Below are 24,670 nucleotides of genomic sequence, written 5' to 3' on the forward strand. Positions count from 1 at the left end.
ACTTGTGCTGCTGCGGTTGTTTTGCAACCTGCAGCTCTCCCCACAACGCCGTGGTTGCTGACATTGGGATACTTCCTGCCCCTCCCCATATGGCGCCTTTTGCCCAGGCGAGTAAAGCTCCATCTGTTGACAAGGTTCTGCATTCTAAGCCCCCAAGACAAAGACGCCGAGGTGAAGGTTTTGCCACCTGAGGAGACTAGTCAGGCTCAGTCCGATGACGAGGCCATCGTACTGTCTGACATCTCCCTTGGGTCGCCATCGGAGCTGATGAGCATTGATGTCGACCGGGAGCGATCTTCTCGCCTCAAGAATAAATCTCCGGCCAGTACGGGCTCTCCTCCAAAGCACAGAGGCAGGGTGAAAGTTCAGCCACCCTGATCACTGGCTCCCATATTACAGTGGAACCTGAATGGGTTCAGGACGCATGTGGCTGAATTACAACTCCTTGTACTAGAGCGCCCCTTGTGCTTATGTCTCCAAGAGACACATTTTCGGGCCACAGATGCTCCTTCTTTATGGGGCTATACAGTGTATCGAAAAGATGATCTGATGGGGGAATGGGCAAAGGGTGGTGTTGCGGTTTTTGTCCGTGACATGCACCACTCATCTGAGCTCCCTCTCGTTACGGACTTGCAAGCAGTTGCAGTTGACCTTCTTGTCGGGAGGAGCCTCACAATCTGTTCCGTTTACTTACTGCCTCAGGATGAAATAGACTCTGAGGCTCTCACAGACCTTATTAGCCTACTCCCCCACCCTTTTCTCGTTCTGGGGCACTTGAATGCTCATAATGTCTTATGGGGCTCTACGACTACTTGCCCCAGGGGTCGCGTTCTGGAAAGCCTCATGATGTCCGAAGAACTGTGCATCCTCAAATCTGGTGCTCCCACTCATTTATGTACTGCTTCTGAGTCGTCGTCAGCTATTGACCTTTCCTTTTGCTCTCCAGCCCTCGCGGATTCTGCTCTGTGGGAGGTTGCTGCTGACCTCCATTCTAGTGACCATTTCCCCCTTAGGATTCGCGTCCTGGATGAGGCTGTGGCATTACCACTGCCGCCCAGGTGGCACCTCTGCAGAGCTGACTGGGCACGTTTCAGCCATCTGGCTGTTTTGGAACACTGTGTCAGCGTCCACGAATGGGTCGACCATGTTACAGCCATGATCTTCCATGCTGCTGAATTGTCGATCCCACGGTCCTCAGGTCATCCCAAGAGGGGTGGACCACTGAGTGCCGCTCAGCCATCCGAGCCCGCCGTGCAGCTCTGCGCCGCCGCTTCAAATGCCGTCCCTCAGCTGACAATCTTGCGGCCTTTCGGGTAGCAAGGGCCAAGGCACAGCGAATGATTAAAGAGAGCAAACGACGGCCATGGCAATCGTTCTTGAACTCCATCTCCCGCTCCACTAGGTCTACGGAAGTATGGGAAACCATCAGGAGGATTTCCGGGAAACGCAGCCAACTACCTGTCACAGCATTGCTGCATCAGGGATGTCTCCTCACGGCGCCGAGGGACATTGCCCAGACACTGGCCATGCATTTTGCGGAATCTACTGCCACTATTAACTGTAATCCAGATTTCTGCCACTACCGCACTGCCATCGAGAGGGGTCACTTGGACTTCCGGTCTCCAAATTCTGAACTCTACAACTGCCCCTTCACAATGTGGGAACTGGATTCGGCGCTGTCTGTGGCTCATGATACTGCACCCGGTCATGATCAAATCCGGTACAGCATGCTGTAGCACTTGTTGCTGCCATACAAGGAAGTTCTCCTGAATTGTTTTAATATGATATCGTTATCCGGCACGTTCTCTGACTCATGGAGGGAGGCGATTTTGATTCCCCTCCTCAAATTGGGGAAGGACCGAAAGCAACCCAGTAGTTATCGGAGTACTGCTTTGACGAGCTGTGTCGGGAAGACATTGGAACGCATGGTCAACCGTCGCCTGGTTTGGCTGCTCAAGACCAGGCAGCTCCTTAGCCCCTCTCAGTGTGGATTTCGGAGATGTCGTTCAACTATAGACAACTTGACCCTGCTTGAGGCGGCCATCCAGCAGGCCTACCTACGTAACCAGCATTGTCTAGGTGTATTCTTTGACATTAATAAGGCGTATGACACTACTTGCAAGAGAATGGTGTTCCTCAGAGAAGCGTTTTAAGTGTCACCCTCTTTGCCGTCGCTAGTAACAGTATCACGTCCACTATCCGGAGTCCTGCCCTATGCTCCTTGTTTGTGGACGATTTTGCTGTTTCCTGTTCTTCCTCCAGTCTTGTCACTGCTAGTCGCCAGTTGTAGCTTACGATAAAGCGATGAGAGGCATGGACAGTGAAGACGGGTTTTACCTTTTCTGCAGACAAATCTGTGTGTGTTCATTTTAATCGTTCTCGACGTGTTTTTACCTCCCCTAAATTGCGACTGAGGGACACCATTCTTCCTTTTAACGATACTGTGAGGTTCCTGGGCCTCAATTTTGATTCCAAGTTGTCGTGGTTGTCGCACCTTAAAGACCTCAAGGTGCCGACCCTGAAGGCACTGAATATTTTGAAGTGTCTGAGCCATCGGTCCTGGAGAGCAGATCGGGTGCGTCTGCTGCAGTTTTGTAGGGCTTTCGTCCGGTCGCATCTTCACTATGTATGCATCGTGTATTGGTCAGCGAGGCCTTCGTATCTGAAGGTTCTTGACGCAGTATACCATGAAGGTATCAGGCTGGCCACTGGTGCCTTCCGTACCAGTCCCATCCCCAGCCTGTGTGCTGAGGCAGGGGAACCGCCGCTCGCCATCCGGCGGAAACTCCTCACGGTCCGACGGGTGTGTCACTTCCTTGCCTGTCCTACCTCCCCTGCGTACCCTACCGTTGCCCGACCGCCTATGGAACGTCTCTTTTCCAGTCGTCCCAGGGCAACGAGACCATTTGGGATTCGTGCCAAGCATTTGCTTGAGTCCCTTGGTGTGGAGCGTGTGGCATTCCAACTCCAGGATATCACCTGCCTGCCTCCCTGGTTGCTGCAGAGGCCCAGCGTCCTTTTAGACTTGTCAGAGTACCGGAGGAGCTAAACTCCCGCGTTTGTTTTTGCCTCCTTATTTTACCATATTTTAAACCAGCATCCCGACCATGTACCAATATTTACGGATGGCTCTAAACAGGGGGACGCTATTTGTTGTGCTGTTCTTTTCTCTGATCGAGTCGTCAAGTTATGGCTTCCTGCGGCGTTTACCATCTTTGATGCCGAATTGTTTGCGATCTTGCGGGCATTTGAGCAGATGAGATGTGTTCCCAGTCTTAAGTTTCTCATCTGTTCTGACTCCCTCAGTGCCCTTCAGACCATGCAACACTTGTACCCAGCGGATACGGTCGTCCAGATTATCCATGATGCCCTACTCTACCTGCAACGGCAAGGGAACGGGGGATCTTTCTGCTGGGTGCCGGGGCACGTGTGTATTAGGGGAAACGCACTGGCAGATGTGGCTGCGAAAGATGTATGTTCCCTCCCTCATCATCATCATCATCATCATCATTTAAGACTGATTATGCCTTTCAGCGTTCAGTCTGGACCATAGCCCCCTTATAAAATTCCTCCATGTTCCCCTATTCAGTGCTAACATTGGTGCCTCTTCTGATGTTAAACCTGTTACTTCAATATCATTCTTATCCGAATCCAGGTACCTTCTCCGTGGTCTGCCCCGACTCCTCCTACCCGCTACTGCTGAACCCATGAGTCTCTTGGGTAACCTTGCTTCTCCCATGCGTGTAATATGATCCCACCATCTAAGCCTGTTCCCCCTGCCTGCTACATCTATAGAGTTCATTCCCAGTTTTTCTTTGATTTCCTCATTGTGGACACCCTCCTGCCATTGTTCCCATCTACTAGTACCTGCAATCATCCTAGCTACTTTCATATCCGTAACCTCAACCTTGTTGATAAGGTAACCTGAATCCACCCAGCTTTCGCTCCCATACAACAAAGTTGGTCGAAAGATTGAACGGTGCACAGATAACTTAGTCTTGGTACTGACTTCCTTCTTGCGGAAGAGAGTAGATCGTAGCTGAGCGCTCACTGCATTGGCTTCGCTACACATTGCTTCCGGTTCTTTCACTATGTTGCCATCCTGTGAGAATGTGCATCCTAAGTAATTGAAACGGTCCACCTGTTCTAACTTTGTTCCTCCTATTTGGCACTCAATCCGTTTATATTTCTTTCCCACTGACATTACTTTCGTTTTGGAGATGCTTATCTTCATACCATAGTCCTTACATTTCTGATTTAGCTCTGAAATATTACTTTGCAAACTTTCAATTGAATCTGCCATCACAACTAAGTCATCCGCATATGCAAGACTGCTTATTTTGTGTTCACATATCTTAATCTCACCCAGCCAGTCTATTGTTTTCAACATATGATCCATAAATAATATGAACAATAGTGGAGACAGGTTGCAGCCTTGTCTTACCCCTGAAACTACTCTGAACCATGAACTCAATTACCGTCAACTCTAACTGCTGCCTGACTATCCATGTAAAGACCTTTAATTGCTTGCAAAAGTTTGCCTCCTATTCCATAACCTCGTAGAACAGACAATAACTTCCTCCTAGGAACCTGGTGATATGCCTTTTCTAGATCTATAAAGCATAGATACAATTCCCTGTTCCACTCATAACACTTCTCCATTATTTGCCGTAAGCTAAAGATCTGGTCCTGACAACCTCTAAGAGGCCTAAACCCACTCTGATTTTTATCCAATTGGTCCTCAACTAACTTTCCTTTCAACAATACCTGAGAAGATTTTACCCACAACGCTGATTAAAGAGATACCTCTGTAGTTGTTACAATCTTTTCTGTTTCCATGTTTAAAGATTGGTGTGATTACTGCTTTTGTCCAGTCTGATGGAACCTGTGCCGTCTCCCAGGCCATTTCAATTATCCTGTGTAGCCATTTAAGACCTGCCATCCACTGTATTTGATGAGTTCTGACTTAATTTCATGCACCCCAGCTGCTTTATTGCACTGCAATCTATTGACCATTTTCTCCACTTCCTCAAATGTGATCGTATTTCCATCATCATTCCTATCCCATTCTACCTCGAAATCTGAAACATTACTGATTGTATTTTCACCTATATTGAGGAACTCTTCAAAATATTCCCTCCATCTGCCCACGGCATCCACAGGATTCGCCAGCAGTTTTCCTGACCTGTCCAAAAAACTTGTCATTTCTTTCGTACCTCCCTTTCGAAGACTGCTAATTACACTCCAGAATAGCTTTCCAGCAGCTTGACCCATAGTCTCCAATCTGTTTCCAAAGTCGTCCCAGGATTTCTTCTTGGATGCTGTAATTATCTGTTTGGCTTTGTTTCTTTCTTCAACAAAACTTTCTCTGTCTACACGAGTTCTAGTATGTAGCCATTTTTGATACGCCTTCTTTTTCCTTTTACAGGCTACTTTTCGAAGACATTCTTTAGCCACTTCTAGTGCTGTGTCCCTGTACCTTGTCCATTCCTTTTCCAATGACTGTAATTGTCTACATTCAACTAACTGGTACCTTTCTGAGATCGCTGTCATGTACTTGTGCCTGATTTCCTTATCCTGAAGTTTCTCCACTCTTATCCTCCTACATATGGACCTGACCTCCTGCACTTTCGGTCTGACAATCCCAATTTCACTGCAGATTAAATAATGATCAGTGTCATCAAAGAATCCCCTGAATACACGTGTGTCCCTCATGGCCTTCATGAATTCCTGAACTGTTATTATATAGTTAATGACAGATATGGTTTCCCTGCCTTCCCAAGTTTACCGATGAATGTTCTTATGTTTAAAAAAGGAGTTTGTGATTCCTAAGCCCATACTGGCACAGAAGTCCAAGAGTTGTTTCCCGTTCCTGTTGGCCTCCATATCCTCTCCAAATTTACCTATAACTTTTTCATAGCCTTCTGTTCGATTTCCAATCCTGGCATTAAAATCCCCCATGAGCAGAACACTGTCCTTGTCCTTTACTTTAAAAACTACATCACTGAGTGCCTCATAAAAGCTATCCATCTTATCTTGATCTGTCCCTTCACAATGCGAATATACTGACACGATCCTAATTTTCTTGCTAGACTCTGTGAAATCTATCCACATCAGTCGCTCGTTTACATACCTTATTGCAACTACGCTGGGTTCCATTTCTTTCCTGATGTAAAGCCCTACACCCCATTGTGCTATTCCTGCTTTGACTCCTGACAGGTAGACCTTGTATTCTCCCACTTCCTCTTCTTTCTCACCCCTTACCCGAATGTCACTAACAGCTAAAACGTCCAGCCCCATCTTACTTGCAGCCTCTGACAGCTCTACCTTCTTCCCTGAGTAGCCCCCATTGATATTAATAGCTCCCCATCTCATTACCATTTGTTTGCCAAGTCGTATCTTAGGTGTCTCTGGTTTGTCAGTTAGAGGTGGGACTCCGTCACCTCCAAAGGTCCGAGGCATTTTGCTCTGATTGTTGCCAGCATCATATTTAAAGTACCAGGGAAGCAGGTTGCTAGCCTTACTTGCCCCGAGTCCCATTGGGTTTTACCCCTAACGGCTGAGGGACTAACCGATGGATTTGGTAGTCTTTGCCGTATGAGCACAAAGGTGACCACGACTCAGAATATGTCCGAGATTCCCAGCCTTCTTCCAAAGTAACTGGTATCCCGACTGTCAGGAACACTTACTTGGCCACTCATACGTTGCCCGTGGTTCATGAACTAGGACATGACTACAGGAACCCACAGCATGAACCATGTCCCTTACCTCACGTTGTTGAATGTGCCGTCTCCCTCCATGCTGTTACCTCCCTTTTTCGTTTTCGTGTTATGCGTCAGTGGGAAGAGGAGTGACTGGCAGTCGTTGAAAATAAGATGCGTCTGGTCAAGGCCACCACGCGGCCATGGCGTACGTCCTACCAGTCATGCAGGTTCTCCTCACTCGCCTCCGTATCGGGCACAGTCCCTTAACGCATGGTTTTTTACTCCGGCGGGAAGACCCCCCAATCTGCAGTGCTTGTGGCGTCCAGATTACTGTCCGCCACATTTTACTTGACTGTCCTTTATTCTGTGACCAGAGGGCGGTGGTTTCCTTGCCACCGGATTTGCCCTCTATTTTGCAAGACGACGCAACGACTGTGGTTAAGGTCTTACGGTTTTGTGTCCTGTCCTATTTGTTGGCTCGGATTTTAGGGAGAGGATTTTAATGTGCTGCTGGGTGACTGGTTCACCCAGGATTTAGGTAAGAGTTCCCCCAGTCACGATTACCTACTTGTTTCACTTCGATTTCTGATCTCTTTTCCTTGTGTTTCCTTTCCTTTTTTAGTGCATTTCTTCTCCTCTTGTTTTGCCTCTGTATGTGGGGATTTGGAACTGCGTTAGGTCTGTGTCTTTTAGCCATTCTCCTTGTTCGCTGTCCGTCTTCGTCCCTTCATCGCAAGTGTTCCTTTTTCTATGCGTTTGGGCGCTGATGACCATGCTGTTTAGCTCCCGAAAACCTCAAACCACACACACACACACACACACACACAATGCTACGAGGCGGCATCGAACGTCGCGGTGGACAGTGGTCATAATGTTTTGTCTTATCGGTGCATTCGCTCTCGTTTTAACATGCAACTCACATATCACAAGCTGCCCTAACACTCTCTGACACCCACTAGTAAATCGGTCTAAGTCTCTCATGCCCAAAACTGCCCATTCTCACTCACTCATTCTGACCAACTCATTGTCATTTTCTCTCTGAGCCTTTTCAACCGTTACTTCACCTGTCCCACTGCCACAGCCCATTCGTTCTGTCCTACTACTACTGTTCCTGTACTGTCATCGTGCGCTGGCTGCCAAAAGCCCGCCAGCGCGAACGTCAGTATCTGCGGACTGCGAGAGGTGGCGCCCGCCGCACGCCCCTCCCCCCCCCCCCCCCCTTCCTGCGGCAGGACTACACGGCACAGGCGCCCTCTCCGGCGACGACAAGTGCTCGGCCACCAGCTTGTCAGAGCAGCGCGTCTCCTCAGTTCGACAGCTCAGCTCCACCGGACTGCGGCTGCCGACGTCGTGATTAGTCAGGTGTGCGAGGACCAGCGTAACTACAAATGTAGTTTGCTGTTGACAAGAGACTTTATTCAGAGACTGTGAATGCATGTTATGGCTCCTTCTCAAAACATAAGTAAATGTGGTCGATTATTCAGTTACAGTACTGCCATTGTTATTCCGTACGTGGTCTGTTTCCTGCTTCGTAGTCTACGAATTACTGTTGTGACCAGCCGAGATACAACAGCCTCTTCTCACTATCCCTGCCTCCCCTGGTTCTCTCTTACTGCTACAATCTCATTCACTCCTTCGCTCTGTCTCAATCACTCCTTCGCACTGTTGCCGTGTCTTCTCACTGCCACAATATATCTCTTTCTCGTTGTCACCGTCATAGACTCTGTCTCTCTTTATCTCTGGCTCCCACCCACTTCCGCTTTCTCCCTCTCTTTGTCCCGCTCCTACCGGCCCTGTGTCCTTCACTCTTTACCTAACACTGTTGTCTTCTGTCTACTATATTCCACTACCATTGTGTCCCTTTTTTCTCTCACACTGTCATTGTCTCCTTCGCTCTTTCTATACTACTACCACAGTCTACTGTCTTCCAGTATTTATTGCTTCTCCTTCTATTTCCTACTGCCACTATCTCCCTCTCTCTCAACATAAAAAAGCCGGAATATGTTCGCATGCCAATATTTTCACGAAAATTTTCGGAAAACGCTGAGGGAAGTTGAATGAGGCAGCTGGCACCCTCCTTTTCAGCCCGTCTTTCAATAAAGAGGAGCATATTTGCCTTTTTTGTGCTTTGATACGAGCATTTTTTTCCACTGGTTTCCTCCTCCTCTTCGCCACAGTATGGTATCTCACTCATATGATAAGAACCTGATGGATCGATAAAAGTTTGATACTTTAAATACGTGAAATTGAAATAAAGCAAACCTAATTTTTCACCTCAGACAGGATTCTATATGCAAAAAAGGTTTGCATGTGTTTGACTACTACAGCGTGGCGTTTCCAGAACCCTTATGATGATAACGGAGACACTTTTACGTCATACTTCCAGTAGCTACGTCATTTTGTAACTATGTTTTCACCGCACACCGCATTTTACGTGCACAAGTAGGGTAAATTTGAACCTCTATCTCGGAAACAGTTAAAGATATCTCGAAAATTTTCAAGGCTGTTGAAGACCGGGACTTAGGTACATATCGCAAAAATGTTCATCCATTTGCCGTCTTGGAATTCGCATCTGTGGTTGGTCTGCTGCTAACGGCGAAAATATTCTGAAAAATATTTTTGGGTTTTTCTCAGGAACCGCTCATGAATTCACCCATATGCATAATTCATTCGTTTATTCATTGACGGGTATACCCGCCCGTTTAATTAAATCACGGGCTTATCACGAGTATATACGTCATCATTCAGTCTATTTAATTTTTATATACGTATTTTACTTGTAGGAGTAGCGTAGATTTGAACATCTGTAACTTAGAAAGCGATAAATATGCCAAGAAAATTTTCAAGGTTGTTCGAGATAAGGATCTTAGAAATATAACGTCAGGACTGCAGCCATATTCTGTGAATAGCCATCTTGGAATCCTCGCCTGGGTTTTGGTCCGGGGGTGACGGCTAAAATAGTAAATAAACCTTTACGTGGGGTTTTCCGAGGAACCGCCTCTATACGTCCCATCAAGTCCTCCGTAGACCACACCTAATGGCTTCATTTGGTTAAGGAGGAGGAAGTGTGCCATATTCATGCTTTGACCATGTATGGTCGGATACTGACATTAAGACGATCCTTCTGTTGGGCATGCAAAAGGGCCCTAGCCAAGGGTTATCCAAAACACTTGACCCTATCTTTTTGTCATCGGTAGAACCTGAGGTACGAGCACCGGAAAATCCATTTTTTATGCGCGACATTTAGGAACATACTTGTAATCATGCTGTCGCATGCTTAGCGATACACGAGACTACTACTACTACTGCAGCTACTGTTGAAACTTAGTATATAGCACATAAACTTAAATCCAATCTCGAAATTTCATATTTTTCTTCTTTGTATTTTTGATAGGTCAAAATGAGAATTTAATGTCAACATACCGTCCAGCTGTACATAGCTTGGTAAATTGCAAATTACGTGTATTCTGTTGCGCAAAGGTGTAACCCAGAAATAGCTGTTTAGTAATACACAGCTTGACAGAGACTGTTAAGCGTCAAGAAAATATAGTTGGATGCCAATGTAACTTCGTTCACGTACACACTATCGGGGGATGAGTTCCAGTTCTCTGCGAGAGCCAGAAAGACCACCAGAGTGCATTAGTGTTGTTGGTATTTGGTGTTGTTACGAGGTCAAGTACGTTATATAAGAGGCTCGAAGAGCGTCAGAAGTGACTGATCACTGTACATGAAGTTGCCGTATACTCGTCTCAGACAACATTATCAGCAGCTGCATGGGAATATAAACTCGTCGTCAAGTTTCCGGTAGACCGCGACTGACCATCATAAGAGACCACCGCCATATTCTGCACTAAGCACGTCGTAAGCCCTTCACATATATCTCCTGCTTTCGAGAAAAAAGTAATGCAGTCCCTGTAAGTTTCTGTGTCATCTAGCACTGTTAGTCGAAGATCAGCAACAATCAGACTGGAGAACTGCCGTCCCGTGTGTAGGCTGCTGTAGACATCACAACACGGCAAGCTGCTTTTAAGATGATGACGAGACCAAGAAGCGTGGACTGTTGATAAAAGTAGTGTAGATTTTGCGCTGCCTGAACGACTATTGTCTCTGAGTATGTTCGCGGCCTGGGTAGAGGTTCCGTTCCTCCAGTATTCTGGAGAAGCACACCGGTGTTACTGCTGGCGTCTTGGTGTGGTGAGTCGTCACGTGTGAGTTCAAGTCGCGACTGGCAGTGACTGAGGGAACTCACATTCTGTGCCCTCACGTGTTACAGTAGGAAAACCCCCGTCACTTGTGGTACGTGTATCTATGAGCTGCCTCTATTATGTTGACGTATTCCCACAGCCAGGAAGATCCCCAGTTCTATTCCCAACGGAACAATGTGGGCCTTGTGCGTACGTCAACTCCGTCCAGGGTGAGGATTCAATTTCCTTGTGACGTCATTCCCTACCGACTCAGTGCATGCAAGCAAGCCAGAGAGGGTGCAATGATAAATGGGCTAATGCTGCCAAGTTCTTGTAAATTGACTCGATTCTGTAATCGTTGCAGTAACATCACTTTCCTTTCAACGACGGAAGTTTCATCTCTTTCCGCTTCATGTAATGCATGCTTCTCATATTTTGGCCGGTATTGTATACAATGACGGGAAAATATCGCAACACCATTAAAATAATTAATGTCGAGTAAAGAAGTTCCGGGAATACATTTATCTAGCTAACATATTTAAGTGATTAACATATCAAGATGTCAGGTTAATGTAAGCGTGAGATAAGCCACTGCAACTGTGAAATGCTGATAAGTCAATAACCGGTGTGACCACCGGAATGTTAAATGCAGTCGTGTAAACGTGCGTGCATTGTGTTGATCGGGCCCGGATGTCGGTTTTTGGGATGGAGTTGCATGCTTGTTGCAGTTACTTAGTCAATAATGGGGCGCTTAATGCTGGTCGTGGATGACGCTGGAACTGTCGACCGACTGCGTCCCATATGTGCTCGACTGGGAGCACAACTAGTGATCGAGCAGGCGAGGAAAGACGTCGACGCTCGGTAGAGCATACAGCTGCGACAACGGTACATGGGAGAGCGTTATGCTGCCAGAAAACACCAGCTGGAACGCTGTTCATGAATGGCTGCACAACACACTGAATCACCAGATTACGTACAAAACTGCAGTCAGAGTACGTGGGATAACCACGACAGTGTTCCTACTGTCATACGAAATCGCGCTCCAGACCATATTTGGCTCACAGCTGTCCTTAAAGTAACCGATCTGTCAGGTTGTTGCGTCACTGTGATGCCAACTGTTGCACAAACTGCTGATGCAGACGCTGTGCGATGCTCTATAGCCATACGGCAAAGACGATGGTCTTCCGTCTCGGTAGTGCCACGTGGACATCCGGAGCCCGGTCTTCTTGCGACCACACATTCTCTTGACCACTGCTGTCAGCAGTCATCTGCTGTGGCTACATTCCTGCTACGACTTTCTGCAATGTCGCAGAAGGAACATCCAGTTCCTTGTAGCCCTATTACACGACTTCGAACTCTGTGATGTGCTGAAAATGTTATCTTTGACGCCTTAAAGGCCCCACTGTTATGCTACTGTCTTGAACTGACATCATCTTTCAGAAGTAGAAACACGTCTACCAACTTTCATTTATGTCGCGTTACTCCTTCTTGGTGTTGCGATTTTTTTTATCCGTCATTATATTTTCATGTATGGTTTGGCGAGACCTCGCCAATATGCTGTTGACGCTTTTTGTTTAATGTACAGCTAACACGATTTTTTTCCCTGCAGAGGCCAGGCAACTATTGTGGTGAAGGGCGCATTCACTACAACGTCTTCGATTTACTGCCGGAGTACATGACATTTTTAAAGGCCAAGACTGGCGGGAAAATGAAAATTGTGACTCTGGCAGACGGAAGGGTCACCGAGGAATCCGAAGATGTCACTGAACCGGGAAGTGCGAAGCCTATTGCGGGAAGAGCTTATACAACGAAACGGACCTACAGACACCGTGCAGCTCGAGGCGGGACTGAATCGCATATGGTCTCGCAAGGGCTACTGCTGCTCACAGCTGTCGGCCCTGTCGCACATCTCGCGAGTCAGTACTGACCGAGATTTGCGGTTTTGTATTTGCTAAACTTAATGTGAAATAAATCTTTGTGTGTCTGTGTTTTCTCTGGATGTGGCAGTATTGGTTCCAGTAAACATTTTCGGCTTTCGGCGCCACGCAGTTGCTACATGCAAGACGTAGTTATGAAGTATTAACTGACAGATCGAAAATATAAAGTTACTGCGGGTACACGTCTGTATCCCTGATACCCAGGGATATCTCCTCACTGTTGCACATCGATAGAAGAACCAAAACAAAACGCAGCCCACTAAATAAAGAATCAGGCCAAACCAAAAGTCTGAAGAAGTAGCCTTGATTAGCCTGAAGCACCTGCAACGTTTCCTCTGCTGCTGAAAACGAATTTCTTCACGATATTGTACTTCATCAATGGGCTGTGCCATTTCATTTTGGCTCCTTATCGGGATAAACGGTGTTGTGGCGTGGGGATTTCTACATGCACCAGGACTGTAGATATGTTTCAGCGGGCACGCAAAAAGTTGTTTAATTAACTTTATATTTTCGACGTAATAATTAAAACTTTATGACTACATCATTTTTTTCAACTGCGTTTGAACTGAGTACAGATTATTTGTTATTTCACGGTTGTATGGGACTTGCTCATCATCAGCAACCATACAGAGGAATGACTTTAAAAAAAGATGGTTAAAATCACAGTTGTACCTTCAAATGATAAAATGGAATTAAAAGTAAACGTCATTAATCACATAGAAGCTGGCGCATATTTTTTGCCTAGCATCTGTCACCTTTTGTTTGGTAACAAAAACAAGCTTTTTTTTTAATTTTTACACTGTCTTTCGAGCACCTGACTGGTTTCAGACTCAAGACTAATAAGTCCAAGAGAAGTCTAAAAGTTAATGACAATATAAGGTACGTGCATTTCTTCTTCCAGCCGTATTTCAAACCCCAGTTCTTCTCGTGAGTTACGTGTGCAGCCTACTGCATTAGTAGACATGTTCGTATGGATGCCTTCAGGGAGCTGTCAATGGTGGCACGTCAGATCTGTGATTCCTTTGAGAAAGCGCTTATATGGTTGTCTCGCGCACAGTGCATTAACTGAAATTCTCTTTAAGTGATGCAGAAAATAACCTTTCCATGATTCTCGCGTTTAGATTCACCTGAATATAACTTACGATCTCTCTGTCTTATGATTAGCCAACATCATTTTATCAGTTTTACCGCAAGTGCAGTAATACTTGAATGTCTTGTTTTATGTAGTTTCCCTACCGGTGTGGGCTTAATGGCATCCCGTAAATGAAATTAAGGATAGTCCTTAACATATGGCAGGAAGAACAGCCACTACTAACGAAACAGTAATGACTCCTCAGACAAGGATAAGACTTTGAAGACAGAAAACAAACGAAGGAATCGTTAGACACGTAGAACTGGCATAGCTCGAAAGACTAAATAACATAACCAAGGAAGCACTCGAAGAAAAAGAACCGCAACTTAACAAACGTCGTGTATACTAGAAGAATATGTCCCTTACACGGACGCCGATGATGAGTGTTCTACGAGGATGCGGCTTGTTAACTGTGTGGAGCTTTCCTCAAATTGGAGCAAATGGAGAAACGGATGAAATGCACTGACTGTTCTGATCGATGTTTTCAGTATGTACATCCGCACCATAAACTAGCGAGTTGCTCTGTGGTGTTCTATAGATCAATAACTATTGCCTTATACCTACTGCAAGTAGTAGAAGTATTACATTTGCGTTAAAACTACTACTTAAGCAACCAGAAATCTTATAAAAACTTTTACATGTTGCTTTCAAAGTGACAGAAAAGAGATTATTTAAAACAAAATTTAATATATACCTTAGATCATTTAATTACTATTACTTTGTTTGTATTAGCTGCAATCAAACAGTAAACAAAAAGACTCGTTTAAGTTGTTTTGACGTTATTTAATGTATTATCCCTGGTTGTAGCTCCTACAGTTTTTTTTAGAAAAATTATTCTCTGTGCATTCAGAATTTTCTTCTTTGTGCGAATGACACTACATTATTCATTAGAGACTTCTCCTTATAGTCTTTGGTCTAAATTTTAGCATCTGATGTCCAAACTAAGCGTGCTGCCATTTTTCTCTTCGTGTTATCATTCGTTGGCTTCTTAAATATTTGGTGTTGTGATACATGTTCTCTGTTTTTTTTTTTAATTTTGATATTTAAAAGTGCGGCACACCGGGACAATCTGCATCAGTCTATAAATTCCTCCAAACGGAGCCCCAATGCAATTCCTGTGTCAAATCTTGGCACGCGTTGTGTAGACCTCCTGCGCAGTTGAAGGCTGTGGGTGAGCACGGTTGAACAACTGGAATCTGCTGCTGTTGGGGTTGTTCGTTCGGCTACAGAGAAATGCACCTGAGATGTCGAAATGGATTCACTGACGAATATAATAGCTTTTCCTTCAGTTATGTTTATTTATATGTAATTTTATATGCTAATGACTTCCATCCCAACTCCTGTATCATATCTGCCACACTCTCTCCCCTATAACGTGATAATACAAAACGAGCTGCCCTTTTTTGCACCCTTTCGATGTCCTCCGTCAATCCCACCTGGTAAGGATCCCACACCGCGCAGCAATATTCTAACAGAGGACGAACGAGTGTAGTGTAAGCTGTCTCTTTAGTGGACTTGTTGCATCTTCTAAGTGTCCTGCCAATGAAACGCAACCTTTGGCTCGCCTTCCCGACAATATTATCTATGTGGTCCTTCCAACTGAAGTTGTTCGTAATTTTAACACCCAGGTACTTAGTTGAATTGACAACCTTGAGAATTGTACTAGTTATCGAGTAATCGAATTCCAACGGATTTCTTTTGGAACTCATGTGGATCATCTCACACTTTTCGTTATTTAGCGTCAACTGCCACCTGACACACCATACAGCAATCTTTTCTAAATCGCTTTGCAACTGATACTGGTCTTCGGATGACCTTACTAGACGGTAAATTACAGCATCATCTGCGAACAATCTAAGAGAACTGCTCAGATTGTCACCCAGGTCATTTATGTAGATCAGGAACAGCAGAGGTCCCAGGACGCTTCCCTGGGGAATACCTGATATCACTTCAGTTTTACTCGATGATTTGCCGTCTATTACTACGAACTGCGACATTCCTGACAGGAAATCACGAATCCAGTCGCACAACTGTGACGATACCCCATAGCTCCGCAGTTTGATTAGAAGTCGCTTGTGAGGAACGGTGTCAAAAGCTTTCCGGAAATCTAGAAATACGGAATCAACGTGAGATCCCCTGTCGATAGCGGCCATTACTTCGTGCGAATAAAGAGCTAGCTGCGTTGCACAAGAGCGATGTTTTCTGAAGCCATGCTGATTACGTGTCAATAGATCGTTCCCTTCGAGGTGATTCATAATGTTTGAATACAGTATAGGCTCCAAAACCCTACTGCAAATCGACGTCAATGATATAGGTCTGTAGTTAAATGGATTACTCCTACTACCCTTCTTGAACACTGGTGCGACCTGCGCAATTTTCCAATCTGTAGGTACAGATCTATCGGTGAGCGAGCGGTTGTATATGAGTGCTAAGTAGGGAGCTATAGTATCAGCCCAATCTGAAAGGAACCTAATCGGTATACAATCTGGACCTGAAGACTTGCCCGTATTAAGCGATTTGAGTTGCTTCGCAACCCCTAAGGTATCTACTTCTAAGAAACTCATGCTAGCAGATGTTCGTGTTTCAAAATCTGGAATATTCAATTCGTCTTCCCTGGTGAAGGAATTTCGGAAAACTGCGTTCAATAACTCCGCTTTAGCGGCACAGTCGTCGATAACAGTACCATCGGCACTGCGCAGCGAAGGTATTGACTGCGTCTTGCCGCTTGTGTACTTTACATACGACCAGAATTTCTTCGGATTTTCTACCAAATTTCGAGACAATGTTTCGTTGTGGAACCTATTAAAGGCATCTCGCATCGAAGTACGTGCCAAATTTCGCGCGTCTGTAAATTTTAGCCCATCTTCGGGATTTCGCGTTCTTCTGAACTTTGCATGCTTTTTCCGTTGTCTCTGCAACAGCGTTCGGACCTTTTTTGTGTACCACGGGGGATCCGTTCCATCTCTTACCAATTTATGAGGTATGAATATCTCAATTGCTGTTGCTACTATATCTTTGAATTTGAGCCACATCTCGTCTACATTCGCATAGTCAGTTCGGAAGGAATGGAAATTGTCTTTTAGGAAGGATTCTAGTGACACTTTATCCGCTTTTTTAAATAAAATTATTTTGCGTTTGTTTCTGATGGATTTGGAAGAAATGGTATTGAGCCTAGCTACAATGACCTTGTGATCACTAATCCCTGTATCAGTCATGATGCTCTCTATCAGCTCTGGATTGTTTGTGGCTAAGAGGTCAAGTGTGTTTTCGCAACCATTTACAATTCGCGTGGGTTCGTGGACTAACTGCTCGAAATAATTTTCGGAGAAAGCATTTAGGACAATCTCGGAAGACTTCATCAGCAGGCATCGTTTCTTCATCAAATCGAGAGACTGAATCATATAGATCCAGGTACTTGAGGGTACACACTTCAATTATGTTTACGTCTGCAGCTGACGGACTGTGTAGAGACATTACCTTCCACACGCATAGGCTCATACTTGTTAAATGGACCATCTGATTAAAGAAATATTTCTACTATGAATGCGATTCAAACCAAATGGCTCTGAACACTATGGGACTGAACATCTGAGGTCATCAGTCCCCTAGAACTTAGAACTACTTAAACCTAACTAACCTAAGGACATTACACACATCCACGCCCGAGGCAGGATTCGAACCTGCGACCGTAGCAGTCGCGCAGTTGCGGACTGAAGCGCCTAGAACCGCTCGGCCACCAACGCCGGCGCGATTCAAAACATTGTCATCTAGATATTACTTAACAAAATCTCCCTTCACGGGTATATACCTGTGAGGTGATGCTCACCCTTGTGGCAAACCGATTGAAACTCTCATTATCTACATCTTTCCGTTTCGCTTTGGGTAGAAGTTTTGACTCTTTGTGTAATGTGCCTGGCGTGAGCCGCAACGTGACTGGGAGTGCAGTGTCTTATCCTGGCTGTTTCTGGCTGTGAGAACACTCTCCACTAGTTATAAATGAATTAAAATTTGTGCCATAGAATTAAAGAAAAATGATTCCCAAATGAATAATGGCTGAAGGCCCTAGGAAAACCACTAATCAAGAGTGGCAGAATTTAACTAGCTACAGAAACAATAACACAGGTAGTCCAGTCACAACTCTGTTTTACTATAATTTATACATAGATAGGGAAGACTGCACATAGAGAAAACTTACATTCTAAAAGCCATGAAAGGATTAAACTACATGTAATTCATGCTTTATATACCTAATAGTGGGGATGCAAGGGAAAAGGAAAAATGGAATGGTAAAAATGTTACCTTCATGAATCACACATGGATCTATATACACCGATATGCCTAGTCATCGTGCTATCCATGGTGTAACGAAAATCTACCTACACCAGCATAACAGAAATAATCTTGTTGGTCATGCTACAGGAATGGTTCTAATCTGACATGCAAAGGAACTGATAACAAGCACTTGAGCCTGTAATGAGCAAAACGTGGAAGCACAAAACTCACGATAGATAAAAATCCACATGTGAATCGCGAAAAGCAATTGAATACATCAATAAGAAAAAGGTGAAGACAGTACTAAGCAAAATCAAGCGTTACCCTGATGGTCCTAGAATCAAACAATTACAATTGACTGCACCCTCTCCACTTTCAGATAAGGTCTAACACTGGAGAGAGCAGCACTTACTCAACCGCACAGTGCCTCGTTTAGGGAAGGAGTGACCAAAAATTTTGGTTCCGTCTCCTGGTGTTTCAATGAAAAACTTCAATCAAACTAGTATTGGCGAATCAAAACGTCGCTGTCTGTAGTAAACTAATAGATTTGAGAGCAGACCACTGCCGTAGTTCCCTTCCCTTCAAGAGAATTTGAAGTAATGGACTGGCGAGACGCCTCAGATCACTACGTCTCTCTCCATCTGAGAACTCACCCACGCAAACACAAGGAAATACACAAATGAACGACAGACACTGGCTGCGTGCTGCCATTGACTGAAATCAATGGGGGAAGCTGAAAATTTGTGCCGGAGCGGGACCCGGACCCATGTCTCCTGTTTACTAAGCAGATGCTCTGACCATTGAGCTACCTGGACACATTGGTCATTGCAGCTGCACGGGCTACCATGGCACGCCTCCCGTCGGACCCAACTTCTCTACTTATTCACACAATCTGAAAAGACACCATATATATATATATACAAGGAAACACGCCTTAGAATGTTGCCACCCACGATGCTGGAAGGGACTGTCATCTGAAGCTCCTCACCCTGCAGAATTCGAGAACAGAACTAAATAGCTGCATTTTCCGAAACTAACAAAATGGAACCCCTTTTGAGCATGGGCCAGGTTAATGCTCTGCGACGTCAGAAAACATGATGTGGGGGTTCGGGTCTCATCCCTTGAGTTGTGTGGTGTGTAGCGGACCTTTAGCGAGAGCCGGAATTGCTCCTACATTGCCAAATTAAAAGGTGCAGTAGACTATACAGAAAGGGTGTGATACCTACGTCTTAGATAACAGTTACTGCTGCAGTAGCTGAATATTTTTGTTCTTATATTGAATCAGTTGGCAGAATTACTTTAAATGGCAGAAATTGATCTTTATGACAGCTATAAAATTCGCAGAAATGTTTCATCACAGCAAGAATTGGATAAAAATTATGCCTCACTATAGGGAGCGATGGTGAGGCATATACAGGCTTTTGTATATTTCTTTCACTAATTTTTTATTAGCTGTTGTCGGACTCAATTGCAGTATCGGCTGGTTTGTGATAAAGGGAGTACAAGCCTGCATCATTCTATATTGATTAATTCTCAACATCTCATCGTTGTTTCATTTATTCAGTCGTTCATCTAAATTTATGATGCATGAAATTAAATAAGAAACATAAAAGAAGTTCATCGGAATGTGACAGTCATTCCTTGATTTTAAATTTACAGTATCATTCCCATCGCTGACACAGGAACACGTTCTCACAGGTAGATACTCCTGTTTCATGCATACACTGAACCACACATTATCAATTCTGGTGATGCAGGAAATTGATGCCAAATTGCAGAACCATTCCAGAAAGTTAAACTAGTTTAGTGCTTGACTTCACAGTACTGTTGTGATGCCACAGTTAAAAATTAAATAAATTTTTTTAATAATTTTTAACTTTGCGTTAGGGTATTGGTATGTTGAAAGATCGACATTAGCAAATGAATGTGTAAAAGTGTTACATGTTTATGCCAAGCTCTTTGACATAAAAGAATTACTTCATACCCAATTGTTAATTCACGATAAGGAAAATGTTATTGCCATTGAATGAAAAAATTGTAGTGACTGTAACCACCTCAGGCCAAATTTTCATGGTTAATATGTTAAACAAATGTGCAGAATATGATGAGGGAAGGACAAAGGGTTTTACGTGACCAGATGTGGAGGTGACCTTGGCGAGAGGAGCGTCAAGGGAAAAGACGGTGGAGAGAAAGGCAGTTGCGTGGCAGCCTTCGCAGGTGTGTGCATCGGGCTGTGATAGGTCCGCTGAAGTGAGGCTTGTATGGTGCTAAAGTTGTGAAGAAAGTGCAACCGAATATTCGGATGGCAGCAGCTTTGAAGCCCCAAAGTTGTCTCCAGTATGTATCATTTCGGAAAGTAAGATTATCCGTATAATATTATGATGGAATCCGGCCGACGCTCTGTCGAGTAAAGATGGCTGCTACTTCGGAAGGAAGGTAAGGAAGTCCATCACTGGGGACGTGAAGAGCCGGCCGCAATTTTTGTACTAACAGTACTACGAGCCCTGCTGCATGCAACTCAAGGCAAGCACTAGTTTGTTTTATCTCATAACTAGTAAAGGGTTACAGTCAATTTATTTTGAGACGAAAAAATGGAAGATGTGCAAACTTATTCTCCGAAAATTTGTCCCTAGCCATCACCAGTCCCGTTTTCTGGTCATGTTTGTTGTGAAATGACAGTTTGAAAGTTAAATGGCTTGTGTGTTTAATAATTGAGTAAAAGGTACGATAAGTAAATTCTTTATTATTACGAACTGCTTCATAGTAGAGAGAGGGAGATATTCAATCTAAGAAATTGCTTTGGTTTATAACATAATCTGTAAATACGGTCGCTTTGTTCAAAGAAATAAACTACAGTCCATCGAATAACATGAATGTTGCTACAAATTAAATTTGCTTTGCTTGCTAATTCATAATTCACGTACCTAACAAGTTTTTCAAAAGTAAAGACGACTGCCACTTGGCCAGTCCCGGTTTGGTTCCATGCTGTTTCGAAGTAAATTCACGTAAGAAAACATATATAGTATTTATATAAATTACAGCCATTGAAAGGCACTGTCGCCACTAAAAGCAATTAAAAGAAAAACATTTAAAGATTTCAAAGTTGCTCCTTCAGAGCTCGCGGCCGAAAATTAAAAAAAATTGGAATAGTTTTTCTTACAGTGGGCCTAACTAAGGTAAGGTTTCGAGTCTGCTGTGGTGTGCTACTGCGACGTGGACGGATCTGGTAGCAGGTAGGTCAGACATTATACAATTCTGTGTGACCCACCGATTTTCCGTATCTAGCCCCTTCATCCACATTTGGCTTTGAGTAGAAGCCCATGTTAAATGATCGCCTTGCAGTTTCAAGTACATGAGGTTACACCGGTCATAGGTTTTGTTGAACATAGAAAGTTTATTAACAGTATTTACAGTAACATTTTAGAGTGTAAAATTTACGTTAGCGGGGGTGAGTGAACGGCTGTTTTGTGGCTTGCGGCACGCGGCCGCGGAGACACCGTTAACACTTTTCGTGCCAGTGTCCGCTAGGCGACAGAGGAGCGGTGGCCGCTACCCGCTTCCAAATGCCGCGGAGCTTTCGTCCGGACGGCTGGCGCGGAGCTGTCACTCAGCAGTGAACAACTAACGCTATTATGTGCACTGAACATTTATTTATCCAAACAAAATTAGTAGGAAGAAAGACGCAAGGAAAAAGACGTACGTAGCTGACAGTGTGTTTCTGAATTACGTTTCGTAAAGACAATATGATTCCGCGCGATTTCGTACGAGAATTACTTAATACTACGAATCGGTTACACGTGAAATCGGCGGGTTCGATCACACCGTAACGTTAAGCCATTCATCCATTCATTCCTGGCTCAAGTAACAGTGCAAATTCTCGTCATAGAGTAATTACATGCAACAAGTATAACAAGAACAACCTCTCTGCAGAAATTATTGCGAGCACAAGCCATCTTACCAATACAATTAAGTAACACTGACATAAAAAGAATAGATTTGTTACAAAAAATAGCATAGCGTGAACAGTCGAAATATACGAAGGAAACGCTTCTTTACAGAACTGTAGCTGATGGATGGATTTCGTATGTAAGAGTTACTCACTATAGCAACATGTTTAAAAGCACAGTCCAAGTGGAATAAATAGTACCAAAAATAACACACTACAAAAAACTTCAAAATGTAAAAAAGATATGCTTCTTTAAGAAATGTAGTTGGTGAATACATTTCAATACATTTCATAACAAAGAACTATTCGTATACTGATTGTACATAAAATATAATACAAAAAAAATACTTGGCCAATATAAATATTCAGGCATGCTATAGATTTGGATGAAGGTGCATGATATGAGTGTAGTCACTTAAGCCGGCCCAAGTGGCCATGTGGTTCTAGGCGCTACAGTCTGGAACCCCGCGACCGCAACGGTCACAGGTTCGAATCCTGCCACGGGCATGGATGTGTGTGGAGTCCCTAGGTTAGTTAGGTTTAAGTAGTTCTAAGTTCTAGGGGACTGATAACCTCAGAAGTTAAGTACCATGGTGCTCAGGGCCCTTTGAGCCATTTTTTTTGTAGTCACAGCCTATTGTGACTCAAATATGACTTTCAGTTATAGTGAGGAAACTTTTATTCAATGGAAGCGAGGTTAGTTGTATGCAAATTATTCACTAAGGTGTAATTAAAGTCAAAGTGATAAAAATGTATAGAAAAGGAAAATATTTTGTCAAAAGAAGTGTGTATTCTAGGAGGGCAGTCCAGCAGTAGCAGACGTTTCGAAATAACAAATTAGCAATATTGAAAAAAAAAATTAAATTAGACTCTCAAGCCATTTTTCTACATAACTGCCAGTCAGACTGAGGCAATTATTATACCGTCGCCCAAGTTTTACAGTACCATCTGCAGAAGTTTGCCCTAGTGATTGCAACTACTGCGTTTATACCGCAAGCAGTTCGGCGTCAGTATCAAAGAGTTGTGTAGCGAGCCACGTTTTCATTGCTGGGAAGAGGTGGTTGTCGCTCAGAGCCAAATCCCGGCCGTATAGTGAATGATCGAACACTTCTCATCCAAAACTACGTAGGACTTCTGGGTACGATTGTCGCTGTGTGGACGTTCATTATTGACAAAAACAAGACTTTTGCGATAAGTTTTCACCGATCCTTAATTTCTATCATCCGCATTAACTTTATCAGTGTTTGACATTACCTCTCTGAGTTACCTGTGCCATGTTCAAGTAACTCAACGAGGACCACTCCCTTAGATCAAAATGGTTCAAATGGCTCTGGGACTTAACATCTGAGGTCATCAGAACTGCTTAAACCTAACTAACCTTAGGACATCACACACATCCATACCCAAGGCAGGATTCAAGCCTGCGACCGTAGAGGTCGCGCAGTTCCAGACTTAAGCGCCTAGAACCGCTCTGCCACACCGGCCGTCTAACTGAAATGAATCACCGAAGTATCGCCTGCAGTTACGATACGATCGATGACTTTGTTACCATTTTTCACATAATCTTCGAGGTAGGTCAAAGCTGCTGGCAGTCTGTTTCTTGTGGTCTTCAGTTAGGATTTTGGAAACACACCTAACTCAATATTTGTGGTAACCGAACTTCTGCGCCACTGTTTCATGCATCAGACTGCGAGAAATTGGTAGAAAATGCTGCGAAAGTGTCGCAATCGTCAAACGACGATTTACACGTATGTTGGCACTGATTTTCATCACCAGCTCCTCAATCACAAGACCTTTCAGACGGTTTGCAGTTTTTCGCCAATAAAAACCTGATCACAGAAGGCATCTCACAAGCGACAGGATTTTTCTATTACAACGCACATTTTAACGCATCACAGAAAGCGATGTAGTGAGCACGCAACGCGCTACCACCTTTGGGTGTGTACTGAGCGTAGGAACGTTATAGCACCGAGATGGCAGCTGTAGCCCAACGGACTACCGCGACAGGTTTAAACATATGTTACATTCTGGCTATTCGTCGTTCATTTAAGTAAACAATATTAATACTATGTAATAAGAAGACACAAAAGAAAAATATTGACAACAATACAAACCTGAAAGTTGTTAGGTTGTAACACAATTTCAGAACAAAGAAATTTACAGACGACGTATACGGAAGTCCATTTTTCAAGTCTCTTCCTGTTTCTTCACAACACATCTTAATAGTTTGTCCATAAGAGAAATTGTTCTCATAACGTCCCGTCCCATAAAAACACACACAGATGGAAGTACATAACATGGACGCAGTCACCTGTTGAGGGCGAGCTTTGGGATTGAGAACCAAAAGTAACTGTTTGCTTTGTTGGTGTAGCAGCAGCAACAAGGGATTAATTTTCTAGAATGAGCAGCAGTTCAGAGAGACGTATCATACTTCGGTGTTTCTTCCTAGTGAAAAGGGGAATCATATATGTTAAGAAAATTGGTCTTGATGATCC

At 44.1% G+C, this 24,670-nt stretch overlaps 1 protein-coding gene across 1 annotated transcript in view; it reads left to right on the forward strand.

Moving 5' to 3' along the window:
• Positions 1–12,887, forward strand: part of LOC126278580 (uncharacterized) — a 281,516-nt gene extending 268,629 nt beyond the window's left edge. Inside the window, exon 7 of the mRNA XM_049978789.1 lies at positions 12,498–12,887. Within this exon, the coding sequence (XP_049834746.1) occupies positions 12,498–12,815 (318 nt within the window). The 3' untranslated portion in view covers positions 12,816–12,887. The remainder of the gene's footprint in view (positions 1–12,497) is intronic.
• Positions 12,888–24,670: the final 11,783 nt, after the last annotated feature.

Source organism: Schistocerca gregaria, chromosome 6, assembly GCF_023897955.1.
Source record: "Schistocerca gregaria isolate iqSchGreg1 chromosome 6, iqSchGreg1.2, whole genome shotgun sequence".
Classification (NCBI taxonomy): domain Eukaryota; kingdom Metazoa; phylum Arthropoda; class Insecta; order Orthoptera; family Acrididae; genus Schistocerca; species Schistocerca gregaria.